This window comes from Diplotaxodon limnothrissa, linkage group LG6, assembly GCF_057381915.1.
Source record: "Diplotaxodon limnothrissa isolate DT_005_m linkage group LG6, D_limnothrissa_male_GT1.1, whole genome shotgun sequence".
In the NCBI taxonomy this organism is placed as follows: Eukaryota; Metazoa; Chordata; class Actinopteri; order Cichliformes; family Cichlidae; genus Diplotaxodon; species Diplotaxodon limnothrissa.
In genome coordinates, this window is record NC_140601.1 from 36957001 (window position 1) to 36982214 (window position 25214).

At 37.3% G+C, this 25214-nt stretch overlaps 1 protein-coding gene across 1 annotated transcript; it reads left to right on the plus strand.

The window, feature by feature from the left end:
* The first annotated feature begins 13678 nt into the window (after positions 1–13678).
* LOC146631144 (neuronal acetylcholine receptor subunit beta-2-like) lies at positions 13679–24383 on the plus strand. The gene is made up of 7 exons (XM_085356372.1): positions 13679–13724; positions 18008–18153; positions 19752–19796; positions 19907–20016; positions 20901–21427; positions 22605–23095; positions 24234–24383. Exons 1-7 carry the CDS (start codon positions 13679–13681, stop codon positions 24381–24383), a joined length of 1515 nt encoding a protein of 504 aa, XP_085212498.1.
* The last annotated feature ends 831 nt before the right edge of the window (positions 24384–25214 follow it).

The following is a 25214-nucleotide window of genomic DNA, read 5'->3' on the forward strand; positions in this document are numbered from 1 at the left end:
CTGCTTTCGGCACAGGGAGGAGAGGGCAGGGCTGCGGGGGATTCTGTGGCTGGCTGGAGCAGCATCTAATAACTAACTCTCAAAATAAAACAAAATAAAAACAAAACAACAAACAAGAAAACACCAGACATTATGATACACACTTACAATTTGGACCGATTTTTTTTTCGAAATTCTATATGCGAAAAGTGAGCGCGAGAGCCCTCGTTGTGCCTGCTTGCTGCTGAAGTCAAAGTAAACTTTATTGTCATCTCCGCTACATACAGTCCAGTATATAGAGAGACGACGAGGCTCCAGTTACAGCAGTGCAAGTAACCAAACAATAAATATAAGAAGAGTAAGAAAATAAATATACACTTTAGGACTCGGGGTAAAGGGATCAATAACAATTTAAAATTTATATTTTGATGATTTAATGTCTCATAGACAACCCGTGGAACGGGTTCTTAATGTTGTAAATCCAAGCCCATTATGTATTCATGATTTGAATCATGGGTTGTGTGAAATCCCAGAAATACACCTAAGACAAAGTGAATCTGTGAACTAAGGTGTAGGTCTATTAGGTTATGTTGTGGTGATCCTCGAGTTGGGGGATTTGTGTTCATACTGGAGTCCAAAATTAAAACCAATGGAAGATGGACAAGAAAAGTTCAAAGCCATCAGGTGCTCAGTTTAGAAAAAATAGAAAAGAAGAGGAGGAGAAACGAGCAAAAGAGGGAGTGTTCCTCTGGCGCCAAACAGGCTAGGACCGCCACTGCTCCCTAGTCACGAGTAATTTGAGGATTTAAAAAACAAAGAAACAACGACAGCAAAAAACAAAAACCTCCGGATCTAATGAACATCTGAACACCTTATAACGGCTATAAGGTCTACATATTTGTGAGCACTAGCTTCAAACTAGCTGCACTAGCTGTACACAGCTTATTTGAAGGGTGGTCAAAGTAACTCAAGTACTTTCACCATCTACGCTCCTGTTTGGTGTGACATCAGTTGACTATTTTGGCTGATTTGTTTCCTCTTTACAAAAAATAAGAAAATGGAGTGCATCCTAAGCTTTTGCGGAAAGTGCTGGCATTCTTGTATCCACAGAAGAAATGTGTTAACCCTTTTAAGTCTGACAGGTGTTTTCCTGGGTAAGTGAAAACGGTTATTTAATTACTGCAATTAATGATAGCGACAGCTGTTGACCATTTATGGCCATAAACTGTACATGGACAAAGCTAATGCTAGCTGGCTATTAATTTTCCTACAGTATGCTAAATCCCGAAGTTTATAATGGGTCTTTGACTTATGATATGAAGTATCTTGAGGTCACTTCTATACACTGGCTTTATAAAATAAATAATTAAAGCCGAACTGAATTTGAACATTCCGGTTGAAGTTATTTTGAGAACACTAGCAAAAAAACTTTAACAGTACTTTTAAATACAAGTAATAAAGCAGTTAGCAATTGGGCTAATATAATGCTAATTTTGGTACTTGTTAAATTTTACTAAAACAGTAATAATGTATAGCCTTAGCAGGAAGAAAACGGGGGCTTAAAAATATTTCAAACAGGCTTTGGGTTTTAATGCACCTTAAATTCTTTTAGAGTGGATTTAGTTCATTCCTTGATTTGAAGTTGATTTTGGAAGTTATGGGTGTTAACTGTTAACTAACAGTGAATTAAGCTAATCAAACTTCAACCCATTAAATGTGGGATGATGAGCAAGATTGTGTGGGCTCTTTATATATGCAGGGGGTTAATGCTATGAGAATTTACGTTTTAATAAGAATATAAAACTTTAAAAAAATGAACACAGGAGACTGCAGATGACAAATGTGGCATTTGGCATGTTAAGGGCTATTTGAGTGCAACGAACACAGTTCCTTTATTGTAAATACCATAATAAGGGTGTAAAACAAAGCTAGAATTCGTTCTTGTGGATTTATGTATTCACCTTTTCTCTCTATCTAATTTTTTCACCTGGTGTTCTATCTTGCAATCATAGGTTTAGTAAGGAGGCTTACATAAATGATCACATTTTGTTTTGTAGCCACACATTTCTTGTGAAACTCAAAAGATCTACATAGCTTAGGATTTGGTTGTGACCACCAAATCAGTGTAAGCAGCAAAAATTGTGACACTTTAACGTGCACATAGCCCATGATGACATTATTCTGTTTTCTTCAGTCATTGAATAAAACCCAAGCTTTATGAACCTGTATGAGCTACATTGATGACTTTAGAAAACTAGAGCCATTATGTGGATGATCAATAAACTGAAAACTGTAGAAGTGGAGGGGAAAAGATAGTTGGTGCAGCTATTTACAGCAAATTAACAGCATCTGAACATTATGTTCTGAAGAAGCAAAAATACTGTGTGCCAAGGTCTCTTCAGAAATGGTGGTTGTAAACAACTCATTATTAAGGGAAGGAACATGGGACAAAAAGTTAATTTATGCCAAATTACACAAGAACTGAACAGAAACTTTGTGACAACAGGTTGTATGGTGGTATGAATCAAAATGTGAGGTTTTGGATTAATTTTTGTCAGTATGTATGATAGAGGCCAGGAGAGAGGTACAACAATGTGTGTCTACCTGCTAGCTTTAAAGTACAGCGGAGGTTCGGACATTCAAATTGATGAAATCGTGGATTGTGCCTGATTTTTATCCATCATATTATACCAAAGACTGAAAAAGTCTGATTTGTAACAAACAAACAGCTTTTAGAAAAGCTTTAACTATTTAGGAATTACAGGCAGTTTTAAAGAAAATCTCTTATTCTCAGAGCATCAGAAGTAAAATAAAAAGTTGGAAAAACTAACACCACTTCATTCTCTTCCACTTATCCTTATCAGGGTCACAGGGGTTGGAGCCTTCCCCAGCTACCATAGGACAAAATGCAGCATAAACCCTGCCAATCTGATGCAATGCTAACACAGAGAGGCGGGAAACAATTTACACTGAGATCCACACCTATGGGCAATTTAGAATCACCAGTTAACCTAACCCCACAAACAGCAAGTTTTTTGGAAGAAACTGGGGTACCTGGAGAGGACCCACACAAACATAGGGAGAGCATGCAAACTCCATACAGATACTGGCGTCGAACTCAGCGCTTTTGTGCTATAAGGCAACAGTGCTAACCCCCACAACACCATGCTGTCCACAAATGAACATAACTACAAATATAAAGACTTTTTTTTTTACTTGGATGATGTAGCTAATGTATCCCTGAGGTCTGCCAGGCCTTTACTGCAGGCCTTTCAGTTGCTGCTTGTTTGTGGATCTCTCTCCCTTTAGTTTTGCCTTCATTAACTGGGTGGGTGGAGATTGGCTGACTGACTTGGCCATTAAAGAATAAACAGTTTCTTTATCTCACTTTATAAAGTTTTTGCTACCTCTTTAATTTCATTTGGGTTATAAACCTAGTGATGACCTCCTTCACTTGCATCGGCATCTCTTTGGACCTTGTATTGAGAGTTCAAGTGAAAAAATACCAAATACAAAGTAACCACTTGGAATCAACTCCAGATCTTTTATATGATTAATTTTTCATGGGATAATATGGGAACAGGCCTCACCTGACCATGAAAACAGCTTTTCAGTCAAATATTCAATTATGTTTGAGCCTCTGAAAATGGGGGCTACGTATAAAACTTACTGTAATTCCTAGTTAATGAATTAAAAAAAAACTTTCTGAAACCTATTGATTTAAATCTGAAACTCTGAATTTTGGTTGTTTGATTTAAAATTCAGTGTTGTGTTATATAAAGAGACAATTACAAAAATTGTGACATTGTCCAATTGCTTATGGATCCAACTGTATTGCTGTATCTCAAAGGTGTGTAGGTATGGGTGCAATTTTGAGGACCTACGCCAAGCTGACAAAGTTTCAAAGAATCTACACTCAACAAAAATATAAACGCAACACCTTTGTTACTGCTCCCATTCCCCATGGGATGGACGTAGAGACCTAAAATTCATTCCAGATACACAATATAACCATCCCTCCCAAACAGTGGTCACAAATCAGTCCAAATGTGTGGTAGTGGGCACATCTGCTATATTGAGATAATCCATCCCACCTCACAGGTGTGCCACATCAGGATGCTGATCTGACATCATGAGTAGTGCACAGGTGTACCTCAGACTGCCCACAACAAAAGGCCACCCTGGAATGTGCAGTTTTTTGCGCTATTGGGGGTCTGGGGACCCAGAACCGGTCAGTATCTGGTGTGGCCACCATTTGCCTCATGCAGTGCAACACATCGTCGCATGGAGTCTTTCAGATTGTCAATTGTGGCCTGTGGAATGTTGGTCCACTTCACTTCAATGGCTGTGCGAGGTTGTTGGATATTCGTGGGAACTGGTACACGCTGTCGTATACGCCGGTCAAGCACATCCCGAACATGCTCAATGGGTGACATGTCCAGTGAGTATGCTGGCCATGCAAGAACTGGGACATTCTCAGCTGCCATCTGCCCTGAACAATGTGAACCATGATTCATCCGTGAAGCGCACACCTCTCCAACGTGCCGGACGCCATCGAATGTGAGCATTTGCCCACACAAGTCTGTTACGGCGACGAGCTGGAGTCAGGTCAAGACCCCGATGAGGACGACGGGCATGCAGTTGAGCGTCCCTGAGACGGTTTCTGACAGTTTGTGCAGAAATTGTTTGGTTGTGCAAACCAATTGTTCCAGCAGCTGTCTGGGTGGCTGGTCTCAGACGATCTTGGAGGTGAACCTGCTGGATGTGGAGGTCCTGGGCTGGTGTGGTTACACGAGGTCTGCGGTTGTGAGGCCAGTTGGATGTGCTGCCATATTCTCTGAAACGCCTGTGGAGACGGCTTATGGTTGAGAAATGAACATTCAATGCACGGGCGACAGATCTGATTGACATTCCTGCTGTCAGCATGCCAATTGCACGCTCCCTCATTGCTTGTGGCATCTGTGGCATTTTGCTGTGAGACAAAACTGCACATTCCAGGGTGGCCTTTTGTTGTGGGCAGTCTGAGGTACACCTGTGCACTACTCATGATGTCAGATCAGCATCCTGATGTGGCACACCTGTGAGGTGGGATGGATTATCTCAATATAGCAGATGTGCCCACTACCACACATTTGGACTGATTTGTGACCACTGTTTGGGAGGGATGGTTATATTGTGTATCTGGAATGAATTTTAGGTCTCTACGTCCATCCCATGGGGAATGGGAGCAGTAACAAAGGTGTTGCGTTTATATTTTTGTTGAGTGTATATCGGTTTCTCAGGAGAAATACTGATGCGGATGCTTCAGTTGGTCACTGTTCCTCTCATTGTGTCAAGTGTGATTATGGATAAGCCATGAGTACTTTTCCTACCAACTATTACATTAACTCCCACATTTTCTACACCTGGATTTTAAATGACCAAAGTGGTTGTTCGTCAAATGTCTGATAAAAATCAATAATAAATATATCTAAGAATAATTCTCCTTGCGGTTTTAAATTTAACAATGAAAACTGACATAATGACAATCCTATATGAAATTTTTAACAAAGCTACATTTTGACAGTTGTGTGAGACACATCACTCCACAGCTCACTGATCAAACAAACTGCAGTGGTTTCAATGTGGACGCAACACAGAAAGATTTATGATCAGGAAAATGTATTATTTTTCTTCTTTTAGGTATTATATGGTTTGTATTTTCTTTAGCCGTATTGTAAAGTAATTTGACTGTTTTTTTTCTTTGTATTATTTTTATACCATGTCTTTAACAGGAGTTTGTGGTGTAAGTGTTGGCATATCCAGAAGAATCACTGCACGAGCGATAATATACTTTGTCTCAACCACTGTTTTGTCTGTAGGTGTAGGTAAGAGAAATTTTGTTTTAGCTTCAGGAATCTTTGCTTATCTTTTAAGACCTTTGTTTTTCTATGTTAAAGCATTAGACTTCCCAAAAATATTATCTGTATATCTGTGCACTCCATAATGTTTGGGACAATGACACCTTTTTTTTGCCTCTGTTCACCACCACAGGGGATTATAAATCAAACAATCAATTTTACAAAAGGTAAAAAGTTATATCTGTTTTTGTACATGGTCATGGAAGAGCATGGTCTTTTGGGTTGAGATAAGGTAATTGATCACCATATTGATTGTTTCATTTACAATCCACTATGATAGTCTACAGAGGCAAAACTAATAAATTTAGACCTGCTTAAGCAGAGTGCGTTGTTTTTGTTGCTGCAGAATATTTATTTCTCTGTTAAAACTCTTATTATATATTGTAGGAATATTGTTGGTAGTGGTGATCAAGCCTGGGATGACACTGTTTTTGATGATGACGATGATGAAGCCTTCTCAACAGTGGATGTCTTGTTGGATCTAATAAGGTAAGAAGAAAATTTGTTTTCTCAGAATCCTTCCTAACTCTTACTTTTCTTGCATTTATTTAGGTGTCATTTTCCAGTTTAGCATGATTTAGATCAGTCAGTCAAATCCTTTAATCTGAGAAAAACTTCTTTAACTTTATAAAAACAAACAAATATAAATTTTCTCTTAATGTGCATTGCTGCAGCTCTCATTTTCACCCTCTGTCTGAAACAACTGGTTTTTGCTCATCTTTGATGAAATGGGGAGTCTGTTGTGATTGGTCAGCTGGCCTAGCTATAATAGAAATAAAAAATCAAATTTAATCTGTGTTTCGTGGCGCACAATAGATCCAGGAACAGAAACGGAAGAAACTGCTACATTATATAATTCCACATTATATTGGTGTAATGGAATGTTGTTACCATTTCTAACATTATTTGCGTTGTGTGTGTAGCGTCAGACAATCCTAAGAAAGTTGAGCTGCACTGTCGCACAGGAGATGGAATGAAAACACAGCATCACACAACAACACATCTCTCTTCTCTTTTCTTTCTTCTGACCCCCCAAACAGTTTAGGCAGACAACTCACCCTCCTTGAGCCTGGTTTTGCTGCAGGCCTATTAAAAGGGAGTTCTTTTTTTCCCACCATTGCCAAGTCTTTGCTTATAGGGGATTTTCTCTAATGTTGCTAATATTATAAGGTCTTTATAAAGCAATTTAAGATTACTCTTGCTCTGAGTTGGTGATTTATAAATAAAATTACATTGACATTGTACCTCAGCATTGAGTTTTAGCAGAATCTATGGAAATACTATCAAATCTGCTGATTAGAAATGTTAGTCACATTTCTTCTCTAATATGTTAACATTAGTAATAGTTTTCATATTGTTTTGGTAGCATTGCCACTAAGAATAAAAGCCCATATTTTTCTCAGATGCTGTAAGGGTTTGAGACTCCTGAAAGTTAACTCCTGACTCTGAAATGTCTCAGTCCTAAAGTTTGTCATGCTTTGCTTGTGCCTGAGACATTTCAGAGTTAAAATTTGAAGCAGTTTCTGTTTTCTGTTGGAGAAAACTACTCTCGCGGACTTTTGCCCTTTCTCCCTTCGCATAGTTTTATATAAACATTATATGCAGTATTGTTAAAAAAAACAACAACAAAAAAAAAAAACTCATGGCAATAATCCAATAATAAATGGCAGTTTATTATTGGCAATAATAAATTTGTTTGGCTCCAACCTGCAGTGACTCTAAGTTGCATAAGCAGCTATATGTGAGGCTTTCTTTTAAGTAACATATGTGTTAATGTTTAACAAAGGTTTAGATTATAACTTTAAAGCACCACTTTTCTCTTTTAAGTGCTTCAACACTAAACACCAACTAATAGCTTTTATCTTCTATGATGGTTGTTTTCTTGACTCTTTTTCAGAAATATGGTGCCAAAAAACCTGGTTCTGTCAAGCTTTAAACATGTATGTTTTATTACTTACACCAAGCAGACAATCAGATATTCATGGTTATTTATTAATTATGTTAATTATTCTTATTTATATATATATATATAAATAAAAAATAATAATAATCTATACATTTTAAGAACATCCCTTAAAAAAAATATATAGATAGATAGATAGATAGATAGATAGATAGATAGATAGATAGATAGATAGATAGAGCTAGATAGATAGATAGATAGATAGAGATAGATAGATAGATATATGCGCATATTGGCATTTATTTCTTATAGAAGGTGTTGTCTTGATTTACTATAGTTTTCAGCTGATCTCAATAAATATCTATATAAAAATTTAAAAAACAAAAGTATTGTTCTCTGATTACATTGATATATTAGGACATTTATGAATTTTAAAATAACTTTTAAAAACGTTTTTTCCCTTGCAAACCATCTGGAACAACAAATGTGTGAAATGTCATAATATGTCAACAAATAATGATATAATAATGATGAATCGGATAATAAAACAAACAGGTTGTGTGTTTTTGGAACAAACTTGCAATGATTTTAAATCTCTAATCTAATGGCCTCTGAAAGTCCACTCTGTGATCTCTGGTGGTATACCTGTAGAAGTTACTACCTTTCTTGTACCACAGCATGGACTGCACAGTAAAGCAGGTTAATCTTAACATGAGCCTCCATATAAATTAGTAGACTTGTTATGGGTAACACTGTTGTTATGGGAAACTCAGAAATAAATGTTTATTATTGACTCATTTGTCACATGACACGATTTCCCTTTACACTACAGGATTTCCACGTTAAATGTTTTTGTAGTATCTATTGAGTCTCTATTGCCATCTAGTGGTGGTAAAAATTGCAAGCTTCCGAACAGGACACTGGAGCCACACCTAGAAAATACTGTGTGATGTTCGCTGGTTTAGATTGTGTGGCAATGCAAATTATTTTAAGGAAAACAGAAGTATTGTTTTTTAAGAAAAAGTTCCACATATGATGACAGATATTCCAAAACAAACAAAAAAATTGGGCCTAACTAAAGCTTACAATTAAAGTTTTATAGTTTGATGTCCATTTACTCCATTAAACTTACTGTTTTACAATGGCTGGTTATGGAAGTTTCTATCAAAGGTGCATAATGACGTTTTGCTGATGTGGCAAATAAAGAATGCTTGATGTTTTCTTTGAGCACACATCATTTGGGTTCTCTATTTTTACAGTTACTTTCAACTAAAGTGAGATAATTTAAAATGTATAGGTATTTACCCCTAAGTCCCAGGTGTAGCTCATTACATCAATAATACAAATATCCCACTCAAAACAAGCATGCAAATTTGTATGCCTATTTTCAACACTCTCTTTTTTGATGAATGTTTTCTTTTATCTTTAATAGATGTTTTATGAAATAGCTTAACAAACCTCTTGTTTATTTTCTCATATTTGAACTGTTGGGATCTTCTTCTTCTTCTTCGCCTTCTCTTTCATGCCAGTAAAGAAAATAGATACATTTTAAGAATGTGCCTTTAAATCTCATCAAATACAAATGGGCTGATTACATTTTGTGGGATCAGGTTTAACGTAAGCACATATTTAAAAAGGACAAAAACAAAAGCATCTGATGTCCTTCTTTACACCAAAGCTGTGTGATATTTGTTACATATCAGGGCTTTCACTCTTATTGTGTTCATAGTTGTGCTTGCCCATAATTTATACCATCACGTCTAAGCATGCTGTGCATTATTAGCATATTAATGCATGTATAATGCATGTCTCTTTGGATTTTTAAATGTTCACATAACATTAGTATTTCTCTATTTTATTGCTTTTTTAAAAATATTGATTTAAACATCAAGAATCTGGACACCATGTAGAAATTTAGTGACAAAACAGCAAGACACCAATAACATCTTCCTCACAATTGAGAACTGAACTCTAAAACTACCAGTCCAGTAATATTCAGACACAACATTTGTGTTAGTAGACATAAAAATTACAAAATCATCAAGAAACAATGGTCTAATGTTTTGACCGTGAACCAGACAACCACACCCTACTTTCCTCAGACCTCAGTCCCAGACTCATTGGCTTTTCACCTTTGTTTGATTATTGTTATTTCAGCAAATCTACTTTTCTCTTCCATCCAAGGCTCTCAGACGCACTTTTATGAAAATGGATTCTTTCCTGAACACAACATTCATAGTACTACAACACATTCCCACAGCCACTTTATTTTAGGATCTTGTCAGTGTTATATACTTGGAAACACCTCTGGAGGTATTTACAGTCCCCTTTCTGCTTGTTCTCTTGTTATCATAACCACAACATAGGCTCCCTTTGATCACTGGTCCAGTTTAGAGTCTCATATGTTCTGAGGCGCCAAGGGATATTTAACATGGGCCAGAAGGTGTCATTACAGGAAAAAAGCTTATTGGTTAATAAATAATTATAAACCTATTAATCAGTGGTTAAAACTGATGGTCTGACTAGTTTCTTCACTGGCTAACTTCGCCGTCACTCAGATGTCTGTTTACGAATATGAAGATCCTTTCCCAGTGCACTCATACAGTAACCAAGAATAAAAATGTAAAACTAACAGTGTAACTCATTCTTTGTGTAATATTTTGATTTATTTTTGCCTCTAATAAATATTGTGCTTTTACTGTAAATACATCATTTTTTTCAGATATCTTATTAGCACTTTTATGACCCTAAAATCTGCCTGTGTAAGACAGAAGCAGTGATGGAGCAGCAGAGCATGGGAGGAAGGATGTTATGAATTGCTGTAAAACGTGGCACTCTTGTGCCAGTTAACTTGACTGAAGCAGACAGTCACCTCCATTATAGCAGATTGAAATCTCCACTGGGCCGTGTAAGGGAGTAATGTATTAGTTATATGGCCTGTGCTGTGATGGATTTATGCACATGCTAACTGCATCAATGATAGACCTTGGATAAATCTCTCCATTTTATTTTTAACGTGAATATTTCTGGATTGTGGGAAGGACTATGGACTCAGAAAATCATATGCTTTGTATCAAACTTAGCTGAAAATTCGAGATTATAAAAAGATACAAAAAGGAAAAAAACTACCAGAATCGCCACGACAAGTCAGTGATTAACAATCATAACGTTGTTAATCACTGAATCTGCAGTGGTTTATTTATGAGACACAAGCATACATTTCTAAAGGAGGAGCAGAATGTTAATGACTTCTTCATATGATTGTTTTCCCACCCCGGGCTTTCATTGTTTTAAATATTGCTGCAACGTGATTATTCTTTTACTGTGATAGCCACATGAACAATACATGAACAATAAAAATACATTCACGTGTACTAAACTAACATGTGAGTATTATCTGAGGTCAGACATTAAGGTTAACCACAGACATGGGCTCCCATTTGAGCAAGCACTTGTTTAAATAGTGGGAAGAAAAAAAACATCCTTTTTAACAGGAAGAAACCTCCGGCAAAACCTGAGTGTGAGAGTACCAGAAATACCAGTCTTTATTTTACTAATGCAGAAGTCTAAATTCAAAATGTCAGTCCAAAAGTCAACTTAAATTAAATGTGGCACACAGGTACAAAGCAACAAAACTATCAACAGTAAAACAAGCAAGCAAACAAAGGAAAAAAATAACCATTCACCATCAGCCTGAATTATTGATAGAATTAAACACAATTGTATTTATCTAGCAGCTTTCAATCGAAATATCACAAAGTGCTTCATAACAAAAATGCTAGAATATCAAATTTTTTAAAAAGACGGGGAGGATTCCAGAGTCTGGCGACCACTGTTGCAAAAGGTCCGTCTCCTTTAGTTCTCAACCTTGTATGATGCCCAGCAGATCCTGACCACATGACCTCAGGACCTGCTGGGGATGTATCAGTGTAAAAGCTTGCTGATGTATGCTGGTGCTTGTCCATTCAGAGCTCGAAAAGTCAAATCCAGAATCTTAAAAGTAGAGCCTTAAGTTAATGGGGAGCCAGTGCAACTAAATTAGCAACAGTGTGACATGTGAGTAGAAGACTTTTAAAAACCTTGCAGGATCGTTATGAATATCTTGCAGATGCTCCAAAGAGGTTTTGTTAAGAAAAGTAAATGATGAAGCAAAAGCATGACTAATAATGTTTCTTATAAAAGCAAGAATCACAAGTCTAACGTGATCATGCAATGTGAGAGCTGAGTCAAAAGTTATCCCAAGGTTCCTGACATAAGATTTAGAAAATGTGGCAAGGGGACCTAGAGTTTCCATCATCCTACCTGTCAAAACTGTCAGAGGGAACATGCTTGTTTACTCCACGTGTTTCTTTCGATCTATCATCTGAATGTCACAGCAGAAATCAAGATGTGGTGTAGTCACACTGGTGTGCTGTCAGCTGGAATGGCTTATCTCCTCTTTGAGTTACAAAATCAGCTTGAATCATCAGGTTATATTACTCTCCTCATTATATCCCATATTATTTTTTAAAAATGTCACATTCATCCATCAAACAAATGATTATGGTCTGTTTAACACCAGAACATTGTAACTCATGGTAACCCCTTTTGGACAGGCAAAATTAAAGTAAAATAATGTTAACTTGAATTTATGAGTCGATAAGAAAGTCTTCACACAGCCATATGTCAAAGCTGCAGTGAGAAATAATTTGCAGCGCTAATGTGTTTCTGCTGCAGACTATACTGACACGTTTTAGTAACACATTATCATGGTTATAAAACCCTAACATGTATATTGTCTTAGATTAAAAGGACCAGGATCTCCATGTCTACACTATTATATACATTACAGACCACCTAAAGAGGAAGCTTAAATGCTGGATTATCTGCAACACTAGGTTCGTTACATGTAGACTGTCTTCTTCCATCAGTCTGACCTATATCAGGTTGTGAGTTTAGTCTACACTCTGACTGTGTGCCAGTACAAAACAATGACAGAGCTCATCTGACTTGAATGGCATTTTCTCATTTAAATTTGCATCTTTGATTCTTTAACATGGGGTCTACAGTCGCCACTTTGCGGTGATTTACGGTTTTAAACGCTTTAAGTTTAGTTAGTCACAGTGTTGTGAAAAGTAGGCTGTGGAAGCGCCACTGGCTGAAAAAGAGCCCATCTAGATGAGACTGGCAGATGCACAACAGTCCACGCCGTGACGTGTGTATCTGCTCCGGTCCGAGGCGCGAGGAGCACACAAGCAGAGAGACACGCACCTCCCCCTCCGAGCCCCGACCTCCTGCTTTTTCATCGTAGCTTCTCCTCGAAGTTTGATGGAAAAAACGCTCTTGATTTTTTTGTGGACTTTGACTGCAAGGTTTAACCCCGAGGAGTCAATGTAGCGCAAGCGTCCCGCCTGCATGCGCGCTAGTCTCATCAACTGCGCCAATTTCAAGTTATCGGCGCTTCATCAAAAGAAACTTAAGGCAAATATTGGTGATTAAGTTAAAAAAGAAAACAAGTTTAATGTGGATTTTTTTTGGACACCATCGTGGACTAGTCTACTGGATTTGGATCGAGAGTTGCTTGCTGAGGCGGCTGCGCAAAATGGGCTGCCCAACTCCCGCAGGATGCTGTGAAGTAAAGGACCATCATGTTGCCTTTGGCAAATAGACACTTTTTACACGTGATATATATATATTTTTAAACCATAACAGCCAAAGTTTCTGCGTGTTTTCCAGCAAAGGAGAAAACACCTGAAGCACCTGTGTGGACAAAAGTAATAGGGAAAGCCGCGAGGTTGGGCTAAATTGTCACTTTTGACATTCAAGATATTTCTGGTCTTTTTTTATTTGATTTAAAACATTTTTTAGAGGACAGGCATTACAAAGAAGCAACTTAGCGTAGTGAAGCGGAAAGGAGATGACTACCAGCACTGCTCTTGTGCTCCTCATTCTCTCTCTAACAAGTAAGTTATTATCTTTTAAATATCCCAAACTGGTACGAATATGGAAACATTTCCTGTGAGAAGTTTACTGCTAAGAACAGATGTCCAAGTCTATGGTGTTGATCTCTCTCTCTCTCACACACACACACACACACACACACACACACACACACACACACACACACACACACACACACACACACACACACACACCCTCTTAGGTAGTGATTATGGCCTGAAAATAGGCGCGATACTCTTCCAGAGAAGTCGATTTAATCACGTTTCATTGAACTGCAGAGGAGATAACTGACCTGATTGAAGACTCAGGTGTCCTGTAGCAAAGGATAACATTAATGGTGCCACAAGAGAATCTTATATTAACTGTAAATCAAATCTCAGGGGTACAATCCAAATGATTGTGCTTCAAAGTGTGGAAAATCTTTTAAAAGACAAATTAAAAGAAGAGATGCTTTTCTAGTTGATACTTCTCTATTTATTATCATGTAATTAGTGCAATACCACTACTCACCTATATTAAATGTAACATTTTGGTAGTTGTGAGAGTTATCTACATGTTTTTTTTTATTCAAAGGGATTCATAAAATAAAATCCTGAAGAACTAAACTTCATATTTCTGTATTTCACTTCAGCTTAATCAAATAAATGCTATTATTTCACTTTATAGTAATGTATTCAAAGCTTTTAGACTTTTATATATTACCAAAGTCAGTATTTGGAAGTCCATAGTCTTTGCAAATATTAAAATAATATTTCAAACCATTCTTCACATGACAGAATTTTTTTCTTCTTCATTTAATAAAAAAAATCCCAAATAATCCAGCTCAGACTTGACTAACGTCATTTTTCTAATTTGTATGTATTTGTATGATTTAAACTCTTCCTCAAACTTCTACTCCCACCTCCCCACTCTTAAAGGTAGAATATTAATAGTAGTAGTAGTAGAGTAGTAGCTGCAACCCAAAATATAGGGTTTTCTACTTATATTGTCCATATACTGTATCTATAATCAACAGATCATCCTCCCTGGAAAGGTACAGTTACAATTATCTTACATTATCTGTCTTTTCTGTATTTGGATTCTATAAAACTGAAGAAGAAGAAGAGGTGTATTTGATGTGTATTTGTGTTTCTGAGTACAGGAATTTAAAGCAACCACAACAGCACTCTGCAAGAACATCCTGAGAAAGTGTGGGTGGTGTTCATACTCTTAAAATACCCATAAGTAAAAGCAGATGTGCCCTTGAATAATTAAATAAGAGCCATGTTTTGTCTACCACCAAGAAAGCACCATCTACTGTTTTTTAGGCAAAATGTGGATCTCTCACTGCCTTAAAAGAAAAACTTCCTCTTACTTACCTGACCTTGATTTTAGCTTTTATTTCAGAGAGTGGTGCATTGGATACATGTAAAACTGGTTAAGCTTGTAGGTTACGCTTTACCGTTTAAGCTAGACCTAAAATACAATAATGTTTTCCAAAAAGAATGAAGACAACCAAAAAGCTGAGCCATCAATCTGTAGATTTTCTCTTACAAACTCTGACAAAGATCAGCTGTGGCATGTAACATAGTCAAGGATTAGTCTGCAGCATCCATCAAGAGAAGGCAGGAGACCCTGGAATTGAGCTTTAACTGATTTAAAGGCTGTAAAACATCGAGAAGCGGCATAGCACTTCTCTGTGTCTTCCACCATGTTGTTGTGAGTGGTTGCATTTCTCTGAAGGCCTAAAGATTTGACTTGGACTTGTACTATGCAATGATATGTGGCACCAGTCTTCCATCACAGCGTCAGTGTTTTAATCTTAATGAGTCTCATCACTGCAGATTACTGGTAGCTAAGCTGTTCTTAATATAAAAGGTATCAACAAAGGGGAGGGGGGGGTTACTCTTGAGTGATAAGTCACTGCTACCCCCTTGAAGTAAAGCCTTCCATACTTGTGAATGTGAAAACTCTAATGCTGCCATAATCGCAAGTCTAATTTCATGAGTCAGTCCCACTTTTAACATACTAGATGTTTGAAATATTTTTTATAAAAGGAAACTGAGAAGAGTTTATTGCTCCATAATAGGTTTGAGGCTTTAGTCACTTACATCTAGTATCATCCTCTTGATCTGCCATCCTTTGACAGGAAAGTGAAACGTCTTGAAACAAAGAATATCTCTGTTGCTTCAGTTTGAATAGCAATGTTGCACAAGTACAGTACCACAGTAAATACTAGTGAATGCAGCAGCTATTATCTCACTCTTATTACCCCAACAATTGATCGTGCATGCATAAAAAAATGCATGTTGCCCACTAAATCCTGTCAGAGACTCCAGGAAGTTAATGATCCTGGTGAGACCCCATCCGTGGAGAGCCTTTTCACTTCCTACTTATGTCATTATGCTGAAATTGGCTGCAATTTGGCCAGAGAGTGCTTGTGAGTTCCTCAACTAATTAGATTCAGTGAATCTAAATTACTAAAAATGATTAGCACCTGTTTCAAAACAAATGCTCATATCCTGTTACAGTTTTAGCAGACATACGTTTTCTTTTAGGGAAACCCATTTTGCCCATACAACACTAGCATTCCGCTAATGTGTGTCAATTTAGGATTTACAATAAGTCATCCTACCTCAATGGTTCCCGTTCCAAATGATAGTAACTACAACAGATGTTGGGAATATGGTTAAATCAAGACAGAAGCATCTGTAACAAATTCCAGCTGGTTTCGGTGGTCGATTATGAATGCTATCAGTTTGCCACAGCAAGAAATTCTCTGCTACTTGTTAGATGCATGAAATCAAAATGCCAGCACCATAAAGTGGATCATGATGCATAACATCTCCAGTACTTACAGAGAGGTATTCCATTGCAATCGTGCAAAAAAAAAAAAAAAAATCTGAAAATTGAGCTATATCGCTTGCCAGAGGTTCAAAGAGTAGGAGTTTTCCATTTTTGAAATATCCATAAAACAGTCAGGGAATACCTTGTAAAACAGATTAAACAAAATGAGCTTCAGGGTGCTGCTGCATTTTGGTGTCTTTTGATAGACGTTTTCCTTTGTTTTCCCTTTTCTTCATGCAAACCTGAGCAAGGTGACCTTTTGTTAAAGCTCCATATTTATTGTTGAGATTTACATGTGGTAACTTTTGACAATAAGTTGTTAAATAATACCAGAGCAGCACTGCAATATTAATACATTTACTGCTTTTTTCCTATTAAACTTCTATTCAAATCTTCTGTTAAAATGAAAAACTTGGTATCGACTTGATTTATATTTACATACAGTATTTGTTCTCGTATAGCTACTTTAATGACAGCCTAATTTGCTGGGCGTATAATCTAAACATTTCTATGCACGTTCATACATTTAACACATCGTATTGAACTCTGCTGGGGCCACTTCAGAAGAAATATAAATGTGATTAAGCGGTTTAGCTTTCATTTTAACAAATAGCTTTCCTCTTACATAAAGAGATACTTGAGGTTCTTACTTGATGGCAGACCATTTATCCTCTGAAGTTAAAATAAACTGAGAGCTAAAGATTTCTCATTTAGTTCTAAGAGACTCACTTGCCTCTCTTCAGCTGAAACCACTGATGTTCACTCTGACATGAAAACTTGAAGCAGCAGGGTGCTGCTAAAAAAAAGAACATCCATGCTCACACAGCCTGCACTGCATGCAATCTTGCAAAAACAGACAACTCATGTGCTACAGGGAGGGAAGCGGTCCAGATAACCAATCCTCACTGCGCTGTTGTCAGTTTGTTTGACAATGTGGATATAATGGCAGCTGGAGCATTTTGCTTCTGATTTATTCATACAATTATATATATTATATATATTATATATATAACCAATAATTTAGGGCTCAGGAAACATAAAGCTTCAGGGCTGTCTCACCGGGATGCTTGACTGGAGCCTTGTGTGTTTCTGTGCTCTAAAACCCTGCAGTAAAGTGTCAGACTGCAAGATGTACACATGCTCACACTTAACCGATAACACGTGATTCAGCTGTAATGCCCTCTGGTAAATTTACTTTGTTAACAGACATTGTTTTCAGAAACAGACACTTGCACACGCAGGATACAAAGATACACTACACACCTACCAGTGGCTGTGAATCGCCACAGGGCAAACACATGGCCTTTATGAATGACATTAGTTATTGCCTCTGCCTTTTCAGGCAGTGGAGTTCCATGTAATCATGTCTATAATATTACATATTTTAAACAGATTCATTTTATGTTTAAAGCACTTTGATTAATTGGATTTCTTTCAATATTCTGTATTTTCTCTGCAGGCAGCTGGGCAGAGAATGCAGAGGAGCGCCTGGTAAACTACCTTTTAGGTCCAGAGCACTACAATAAACTAATCAGACCTGCTGTCAATAAGAGCCAGCAGGTCACCGTCTCCATACAGGTGTCTTTGTCTCAGCTCATCAGTGTGGTGAGTACACACAAACTGCATCCAGATTATCATGCATCAGAGTGTACTGGGCTCAAACACCGTTACCTGAAATAAATGAAAAATTGGGCTTGTGACGATTTAATTTGACGCAATCAAAACCCATTACTGGCAGTTCGTATTTGATGTGATTCAAGTGAAGTGTTAACATGGGGATTGACTCACTTCTGGATTATTTGAATTGAGGAGTTTGCATTTCACCATATCCCTGCTACGGAGGTGGCAGCTTGATTACGGCATGATCTTTATTAGTTTGTAGAGCTTTGTGACATTATATGTTCCCACGTATTGATTCAGTAGGGCTTTTCACAGGGGATCATTTACACAGGTGCTTGCTAAAGACATAAAGGCTAATAAAGCATCTGTTCTATTTATATGTCTCAAGAAGCTATGAATATGAGTCTGTATGTACACAGTACCAGGACTCTGAATCCAAAATCAGCCGTCATGCATCCCTTTATATACATGTGTCACAAAAAAGGATTATTCTAAACTATTTATGTCTTGAAATCAGCTAGAGCACCTGTATGGATGTGCAGTCTTTTGTTTCTCTCCTCTTTTCTCTTTTAGGAGTATTCATCTTTTTGTTTAAACACCAAACTCTACCTTTAATTGCATTACAGAAGTTTTTATAATTATTATGTGGTGACTATGTAACCATTAAGTAGTGCTTTAATGCTCCGTTAGTCTCCTTTAAGAAGGAAAATAGCGACATAAATATTAAAGAAAAGAGCAGAATTAATTTGACATTATAATGTAATAATAATAACTTAATAATAATTCATGACACTGTCACAGTTCAGAGGCTTCTAGGTTGTAGAATAGAAGTGGCAACTTTAAATTGCCTGTAATTGTGAAGGTCTGAATCAATTTATCTGTCTCTTTGAGTTAGCCCTGTGCTCGACAAGTGATGTTTTATGCTTCTCTTCTCCAAACTATTTGTTTTACCATTTGGATATATTTCTTTATGGTTGGATTGTAAAATGTTAATAAGTGACCTGAATAATTCATTTCTGGATTATTTCAGTTTTTAGAATTTTTGATCACCTGTTGTTCTGTTTCACAGAACTATTATTATAAGTCACTGCAACTAAGCTTTACTTAAGGTCTTCACCTCGTGACATGGGCTTCTAAAAGCTTCTTATTCACATTACTTAATGCACTACTTTCTGCTCCTCGGCTTGAACAACACCTAAGCCACTGAAGTGTTGCAGAATATGGTTGTAAAGCCATTATTTTCATCATATTCACTAATGATCATGTTAGGCTCCATGGCTGCGTGCGCCTCACCAGAGGGTTTAAAACACCATTTGTCTCAGACAACTTTGATTCTAACCTTTCCATTCATCTCAAGACAAGACAGTAAACAGGCTAACCTTAGTATCACAGTAAGTCCTTCCTTTGAGGCATTTGTAAAACAGGCTTTAAAAATAAATGTTTTTTGCTCCAAAATGTTAGTGTTATTTCATGCACTCATTAAAGGTGTGTATTGATTTATTGCTTTGACCTTTACTCAAAATAAAAATAGCATTATGGAAAGTATTATGTAGTTTTAACAGCTGACTGATCTTTGCTTTTAGAATGAGAGAGAACAGATAATGACGACCAACCTGTGGCTGTTTCAGGTACCTACAGTCTTTTCTCTGCTGCCCAGTTCTTATACAGTACCTTGTATGGTCAGTATTTGGTCTTTTTGGTCATAGCTACAGTTACGATAACAAAGGCTCCTCTGCAGGAATGGAATGACTACAGGTTGAGATGGGATCCTGAGAAATATGAAGGCATCAAGAAATTGCGAATACCCTCCAAACTTATCTGGCTTCCTGATATAGTGCTCTATAACAAGTAAGTATGCAAATTTGATCCCAACCGAGAGAGACTTGGCTGCTTTTCTGAGTTTAATTTATGTGATTTGTACATTTTTTTTACTATAAAAAAATCAATTTAAAGCAGGAAAACTAATTCCTGTGGAGGCCTTGTATGAATGGACTAAACCATTATTTTATTAAACCGTTCTTAATATTATGAGGTTTTTGATCATTACCACTCATGTTTTACACGTTGTTACTAAAATGCTAAGTATTTCAGTGGGAGCTGTGTAATTAACAATTTCCACAAACCCAGTTTCTCTTTATTATTAGTGTTTTATATTAACATTCCCATATGGTCTAGTGGCTAGGATTCCTGGTTTTCACCCAGGCGGCCCGGGTTTGACTCTCGTTGTGGGAAGTTAGCAATTTCATGTGTATAGTTATGATTGCTAGTAGGATAGAGTTATGTGAATAATTCCAGTGCTGATGACAATAATAGCATGACCTGTGCTATCATAGAACTCTTCTACCACATGCCAAGCAACATTTAATAATTTGAGCCCAACTAATTTACTGTCTGGGCAAATATTTGCTATTTTTTGATATACAAGTATCGCAAACAATATTAATTTATTAGGAAATTAATGAAAATGAAACAAGTAAAGAATAAATGGAAGAAGCACCCCAGGAACCATCTTACAAGAATTGACATTTTACAGTTATTTGGCACTCCTAAATAACTACACATAACAAATGCTAGAAAGTACAAATAAATGTTGTCCCATTTATTAGATTTTTAAATATTAGTATTAGTATTGGTTTAAAAAAAATCCTGTATTGGTCAGACTCTAATTTTTCTTTCCTCTTCATTTGATGTGCTTAACGCTCTTTAATCCTTTATTTCTAAACCTCCTATAGTGCTGACGGTGTGTACGAGGTTTCCTTCTATTGCAATGCTGTGGTCTCAAGCACCGGGGACATCTTCTGGCTCCCTCCAGCAATCTACAAGTCAGCCTGTGCCATCGAGGTGCAGAACTTCCCCTTTGACCAGCAGAACTGCACTCTCAAGTTCCGCTCTTGGACCTACGACCACACAGAAGTAGATCTTATCCTCACCAGTGATTTCGCCAGCCGTGACGACTTTACTCCAAGTGGAGAGTGGGACATCGTCTCGCTCCCAGCACGCAAAAACGAGGACCCCAACGACATAACCTATCTGGACATCACCTATGATTTTGTCATTAAGAGGAAGCCTCTTTTCTATACCATCAATCTGATTATCCCCTGTGTGCTGATCACATCATTAGCTATCCTGGTGTTCTACCTGCCGTCAGACTGTGGGGAGAAAATGACGCTTTGCATCTCAGTGCTGCTGGCACTCACTGTGTTCCTGCTGCTCATATCAAAGATAGTGCCACCTACCTCTCTAGCAGTGCCACTCATAGGTTAGTCATATCCATATTTGTCTATTTGCAACAGTTTGTAGCCTAGGGCAACGAATATTTGGGTTTTTACTATATGTACAGACACTTTATATAAATATAATAGTTTGGTGATGTGTGTAAGAAAACATAAAACAAGAAAAAAGTAGTTTTTCAATTATGGATTAATGCCATTTATTTACAACTGAAAGCGCTACACCGCATTTGAAATAGTCTTATATAAATGATGGGTCTTCACATTTCATTTTTCATATATGATTTGTAAATGTGCTTTATGACAGGTCAGTCCTTTTTCTGCTTGCCCTTCACCTAATTTTTTATTATGCTGTTTACAACCTCAGCACAAAGTCAACACAAGGAAATTAAAAAAAAGTGAAAAATATTATAGCTGCCTGAAGAGGCAGCTGCTCAGATTATGGACAGTTTCACTCCGGTGAACACGAAGACTCACCAGATAATAAATGTTTAAGTTCAACCCATTAAATTACTAGTGTTATACGTGTACCTGCGCTTAACATTAATATACTGCTTTTGGAGATTTCAGTAGGAACACTAATGGAACAGTATAAGGGAAACCAAACAGCTGAAAGTGATGAAATATACTTCATTCTAGCAGAGTACTGCGCCATTCAAAAAAATGAAGGAAATGGTTAATTGTAATAGTATAACACGATCTGGGAAGCACACCCCAGTGTCATGCAAATGTATTTCACCTGCTTTGGTGCAAATGAAAGTGAAAGCTATCACCACTCTTTGTTTTAAATAATATCTACTTTTATAACCATTTTAAAATTGTAGTTTTTTACTTAGCATTACATTATTTAATTTATTTGTTTTCAATGACTGGACTGATCAAACCTTACTATTTTTAAATTGGTTTTATTATTCTATTTTCTCTTTTTCTTAAATTATATTTGATGTACTTTTATTCTAGCTATAAACCATTTTAATTTCTAATATATTCTTTCATCATTTTGAATTTAAAATTGCTTAGTATTGCATATTAACACCTTCCAGTTAGCCTTTTAAAACAGTCTTTATTAAAAACGTGTTAGAGATGCTGCTGGTTGTTATTTGAGACCCAGCTATTATTTGATTATTGAATAACACATGACTGACATGAAGTAGTGTTGGTAAATGACAACATCTGATCATTTTTCTGTGTCTCATTCTGTTAAAGGTAAATACTTAATGTTCACCATGGTGCTGGTCACGTTCTCGATTGTAAGCACCGTCTGCGTCCTCAACGTGCACCATCGCTCACCGTCCACTCACTACATGCCTGACTGGGTCAAACGGCTCTTCTTAGTCCGTCTACCTACCTTCCTCCTCATGAGGCGTCCAGGCTCTTCCAATGTTCGTGATAAACTGCGCCGGAAATACACCAGTCGGAGTATTGTCTGTAAAAATAACACCCAAAGCAGCACAAACAAAAAGCAGTACTCAAACATCAGACTCGGTGGGATCAGAACCGACGCCGACGCTTTCTACGTGAATGAGGATTTGGCGCAGCGGTGTTGCTGGACGGCTGGTGACATCCCGGATGGTGGCGGTGGCTTTTCAGACTTCCAGAGGCCTTTGGCCAATCAGTTAGATGCAGATCTGGAGGAGGCAGTGGATGGAGTGAGATACATAGCTGAGCACATGAAGACAGAAGACGATGATGAAGGGGTAAGAAAAAAATTGATAGGTAATGATGAATAGGGGAGATAGGGCGACACCAAAAAATTGAAAGGAATAGAAGATAAAATATATTCTTGCAGAGACATAAAGAGGAAAGGAAAGCCATACAAAAACAGATTATGGAGATGCATGATGTCAGACAAGCGACAAGGTGGAAAGGAAAGATTACCAGGGCAAAATCAGATGTGAGACGAGCCATATCTCAGTGTTTGCTTTTGTTCTCTTGTCATACAATTGGAATCTGTCAGCTATATATTTTACTATAGACATTTCTAATGTCATCAGAAAGCTCTCCACATACTTTTGTGTAAAACACACACTGACTGAAGCACAAATCATAAACCTCTCAGATTTAATAAATATTACAAACATGCTTAGCATCTGTAATTGTACTCTTTCTGAATGACATGCTAACCCATAGCTCCAGGGGGTGTCAAACATAAGGCCCGGGGGCCAGAATCGGCCAGTCAAAGACTCCAATCCAGCCCACTAGATGTCTAGTGATGTGAAGGAGAGCATAGGTTTTATTTCCACACATTTTACAGTCCTAGTGATAAAAACCACCCCACAGCCATTCATACTACACCAAAGTAATGAAGTAAAAGACAAATAAATGACAGAAAAGTTCTTGTTTTTTCAACTAGCTACCATAGAAACTTTGTTTTTTTACACACCATGTCAATGGTAAAATAATGAAATAAAATAGGAAATTAACAAAAACATTCTGCTTTATAATTACAGGACAGTCTGTGTCATGAGCTACCAGAACGTCTTCTGTCATTTTACATTTATTTTTTACAATTTAAGCACAAAGAGTTGTGGTGAAAGATTTATTTCATGAAAGAGAACAGCATTTCTTTATTGTGTAGTTGAAGTTGCACTTCTTTTTCCTGCATTGAAATATTTCAGGGATTAAAAGTTTACACTGACGGAAATGGGAGTTTCACTGGCCTTAAGTGGTCTGTATGTGGCTTAAATGTAAAATGAGTTTGACATTCCTGCTTTACAGTGTTTAGGTGTGACAAACACTGAACTGCCAAAAGGTAGATTTAACAAGCTGATTTTCTTTTGACCCAAACATACAAACCTTAACCGCAAAGGTCTGAATCTGTTAATGTGGTTCTAGATCATAGAAGACTGGAAGTACGTAGCAATGGTGATAGACCGTCTGTTTCTGTGGATCTTCATCTTGGTGTGTGTGGTGGGAACTCTGGGACTCTTCATGCAGCCACTGTTCCAGAGCTATAACACGCCCACTGCTGATGAGACAGAGTGAGTCATACACACTGTGAAATACACATTAACATACAGAGCAACACATGTTTGAGCCTGGCATGGGCTCGTATTTAAAATTCTAAAAATAAAAGAAACTGTCAGTTTTCTTTACATACCAGAAATGTCCCATCCCCCCCCTTTTTTTATTTGTGTGACATGCTTTTTTCTATCACACACACACTCATTGACACACACACATGTCTGGTTTCCTATTCTCATGGGGACATCCCATTGACATAACAATTTCGTGACACTAAAACCACATTTTGAGTGTGAAAAATGCCTTCAACCCCGTGGGCACCTGGATTTTGGTCCCCATCAGTATAGTAAATTTCACATTTGGTCTCCACCAAGATAGTAAGAACCCATACACACACACACACACACACACACACAAACATAAAGGATAGTTCACGCACAGCACAGCATTCATGCACCGGGTGATTTGTAGGATTCAGGTATATCTTCATCTACACTTGCTTTACTTTGTGTGTTTTTCTCCCTGTAGATATGGAGATTTCTAGGTTTTCTGTGACTGCAACTTTGAGAAGCATTACAATGTCTGGCTGTGATCTACTCCTAATGATTAAATCTGACACATAACCATCCGGTGATGAACTTCAAATGAACATGGAATCAAACCAGTTGCTTAACGTTTGCCTGTGCGTTTCCCCACCTTCATCGAAGAAACTCTACCCCTCAAAGTCGAGCAGTTTCTGCCAAGATGATGAAGACAGTGCCTGTGGACAGTTGTTCCAGAAAATTGTACAATGTAAAAAACACAAAGGTGATGAAAATGATAGATGATTTGCAGTCCCTGTTTCATTTTGGA

What these genes read in the sequence shown, in the direction of transcription:
- LOC146631144 (XM_085356372.1), top strand. Translation starts at nt 13,679, where the DNA reads ATGACTACCAGCACTGCTCTTGTGCTCCTCATTCTCTCTCTAACAA. An exon ending in GATATAGTGCTCTATAACAA is followed by an intron (nt 20,017 to 20,900) that starts GTAAGTATGCAA and finishes AACCTCCTATAG; the next exon opens with TGCTGACGGTGTGTACGAGG. An exon ending in CAGAAGACGATGATGAAGGG is followed by an intron (nt 23,096 to 24,233) that starts GTAAGAAAAAAA and finishes ATGTGGTTCTAG; the next exon opens with ATCATAGAAGACTGGAAGTA.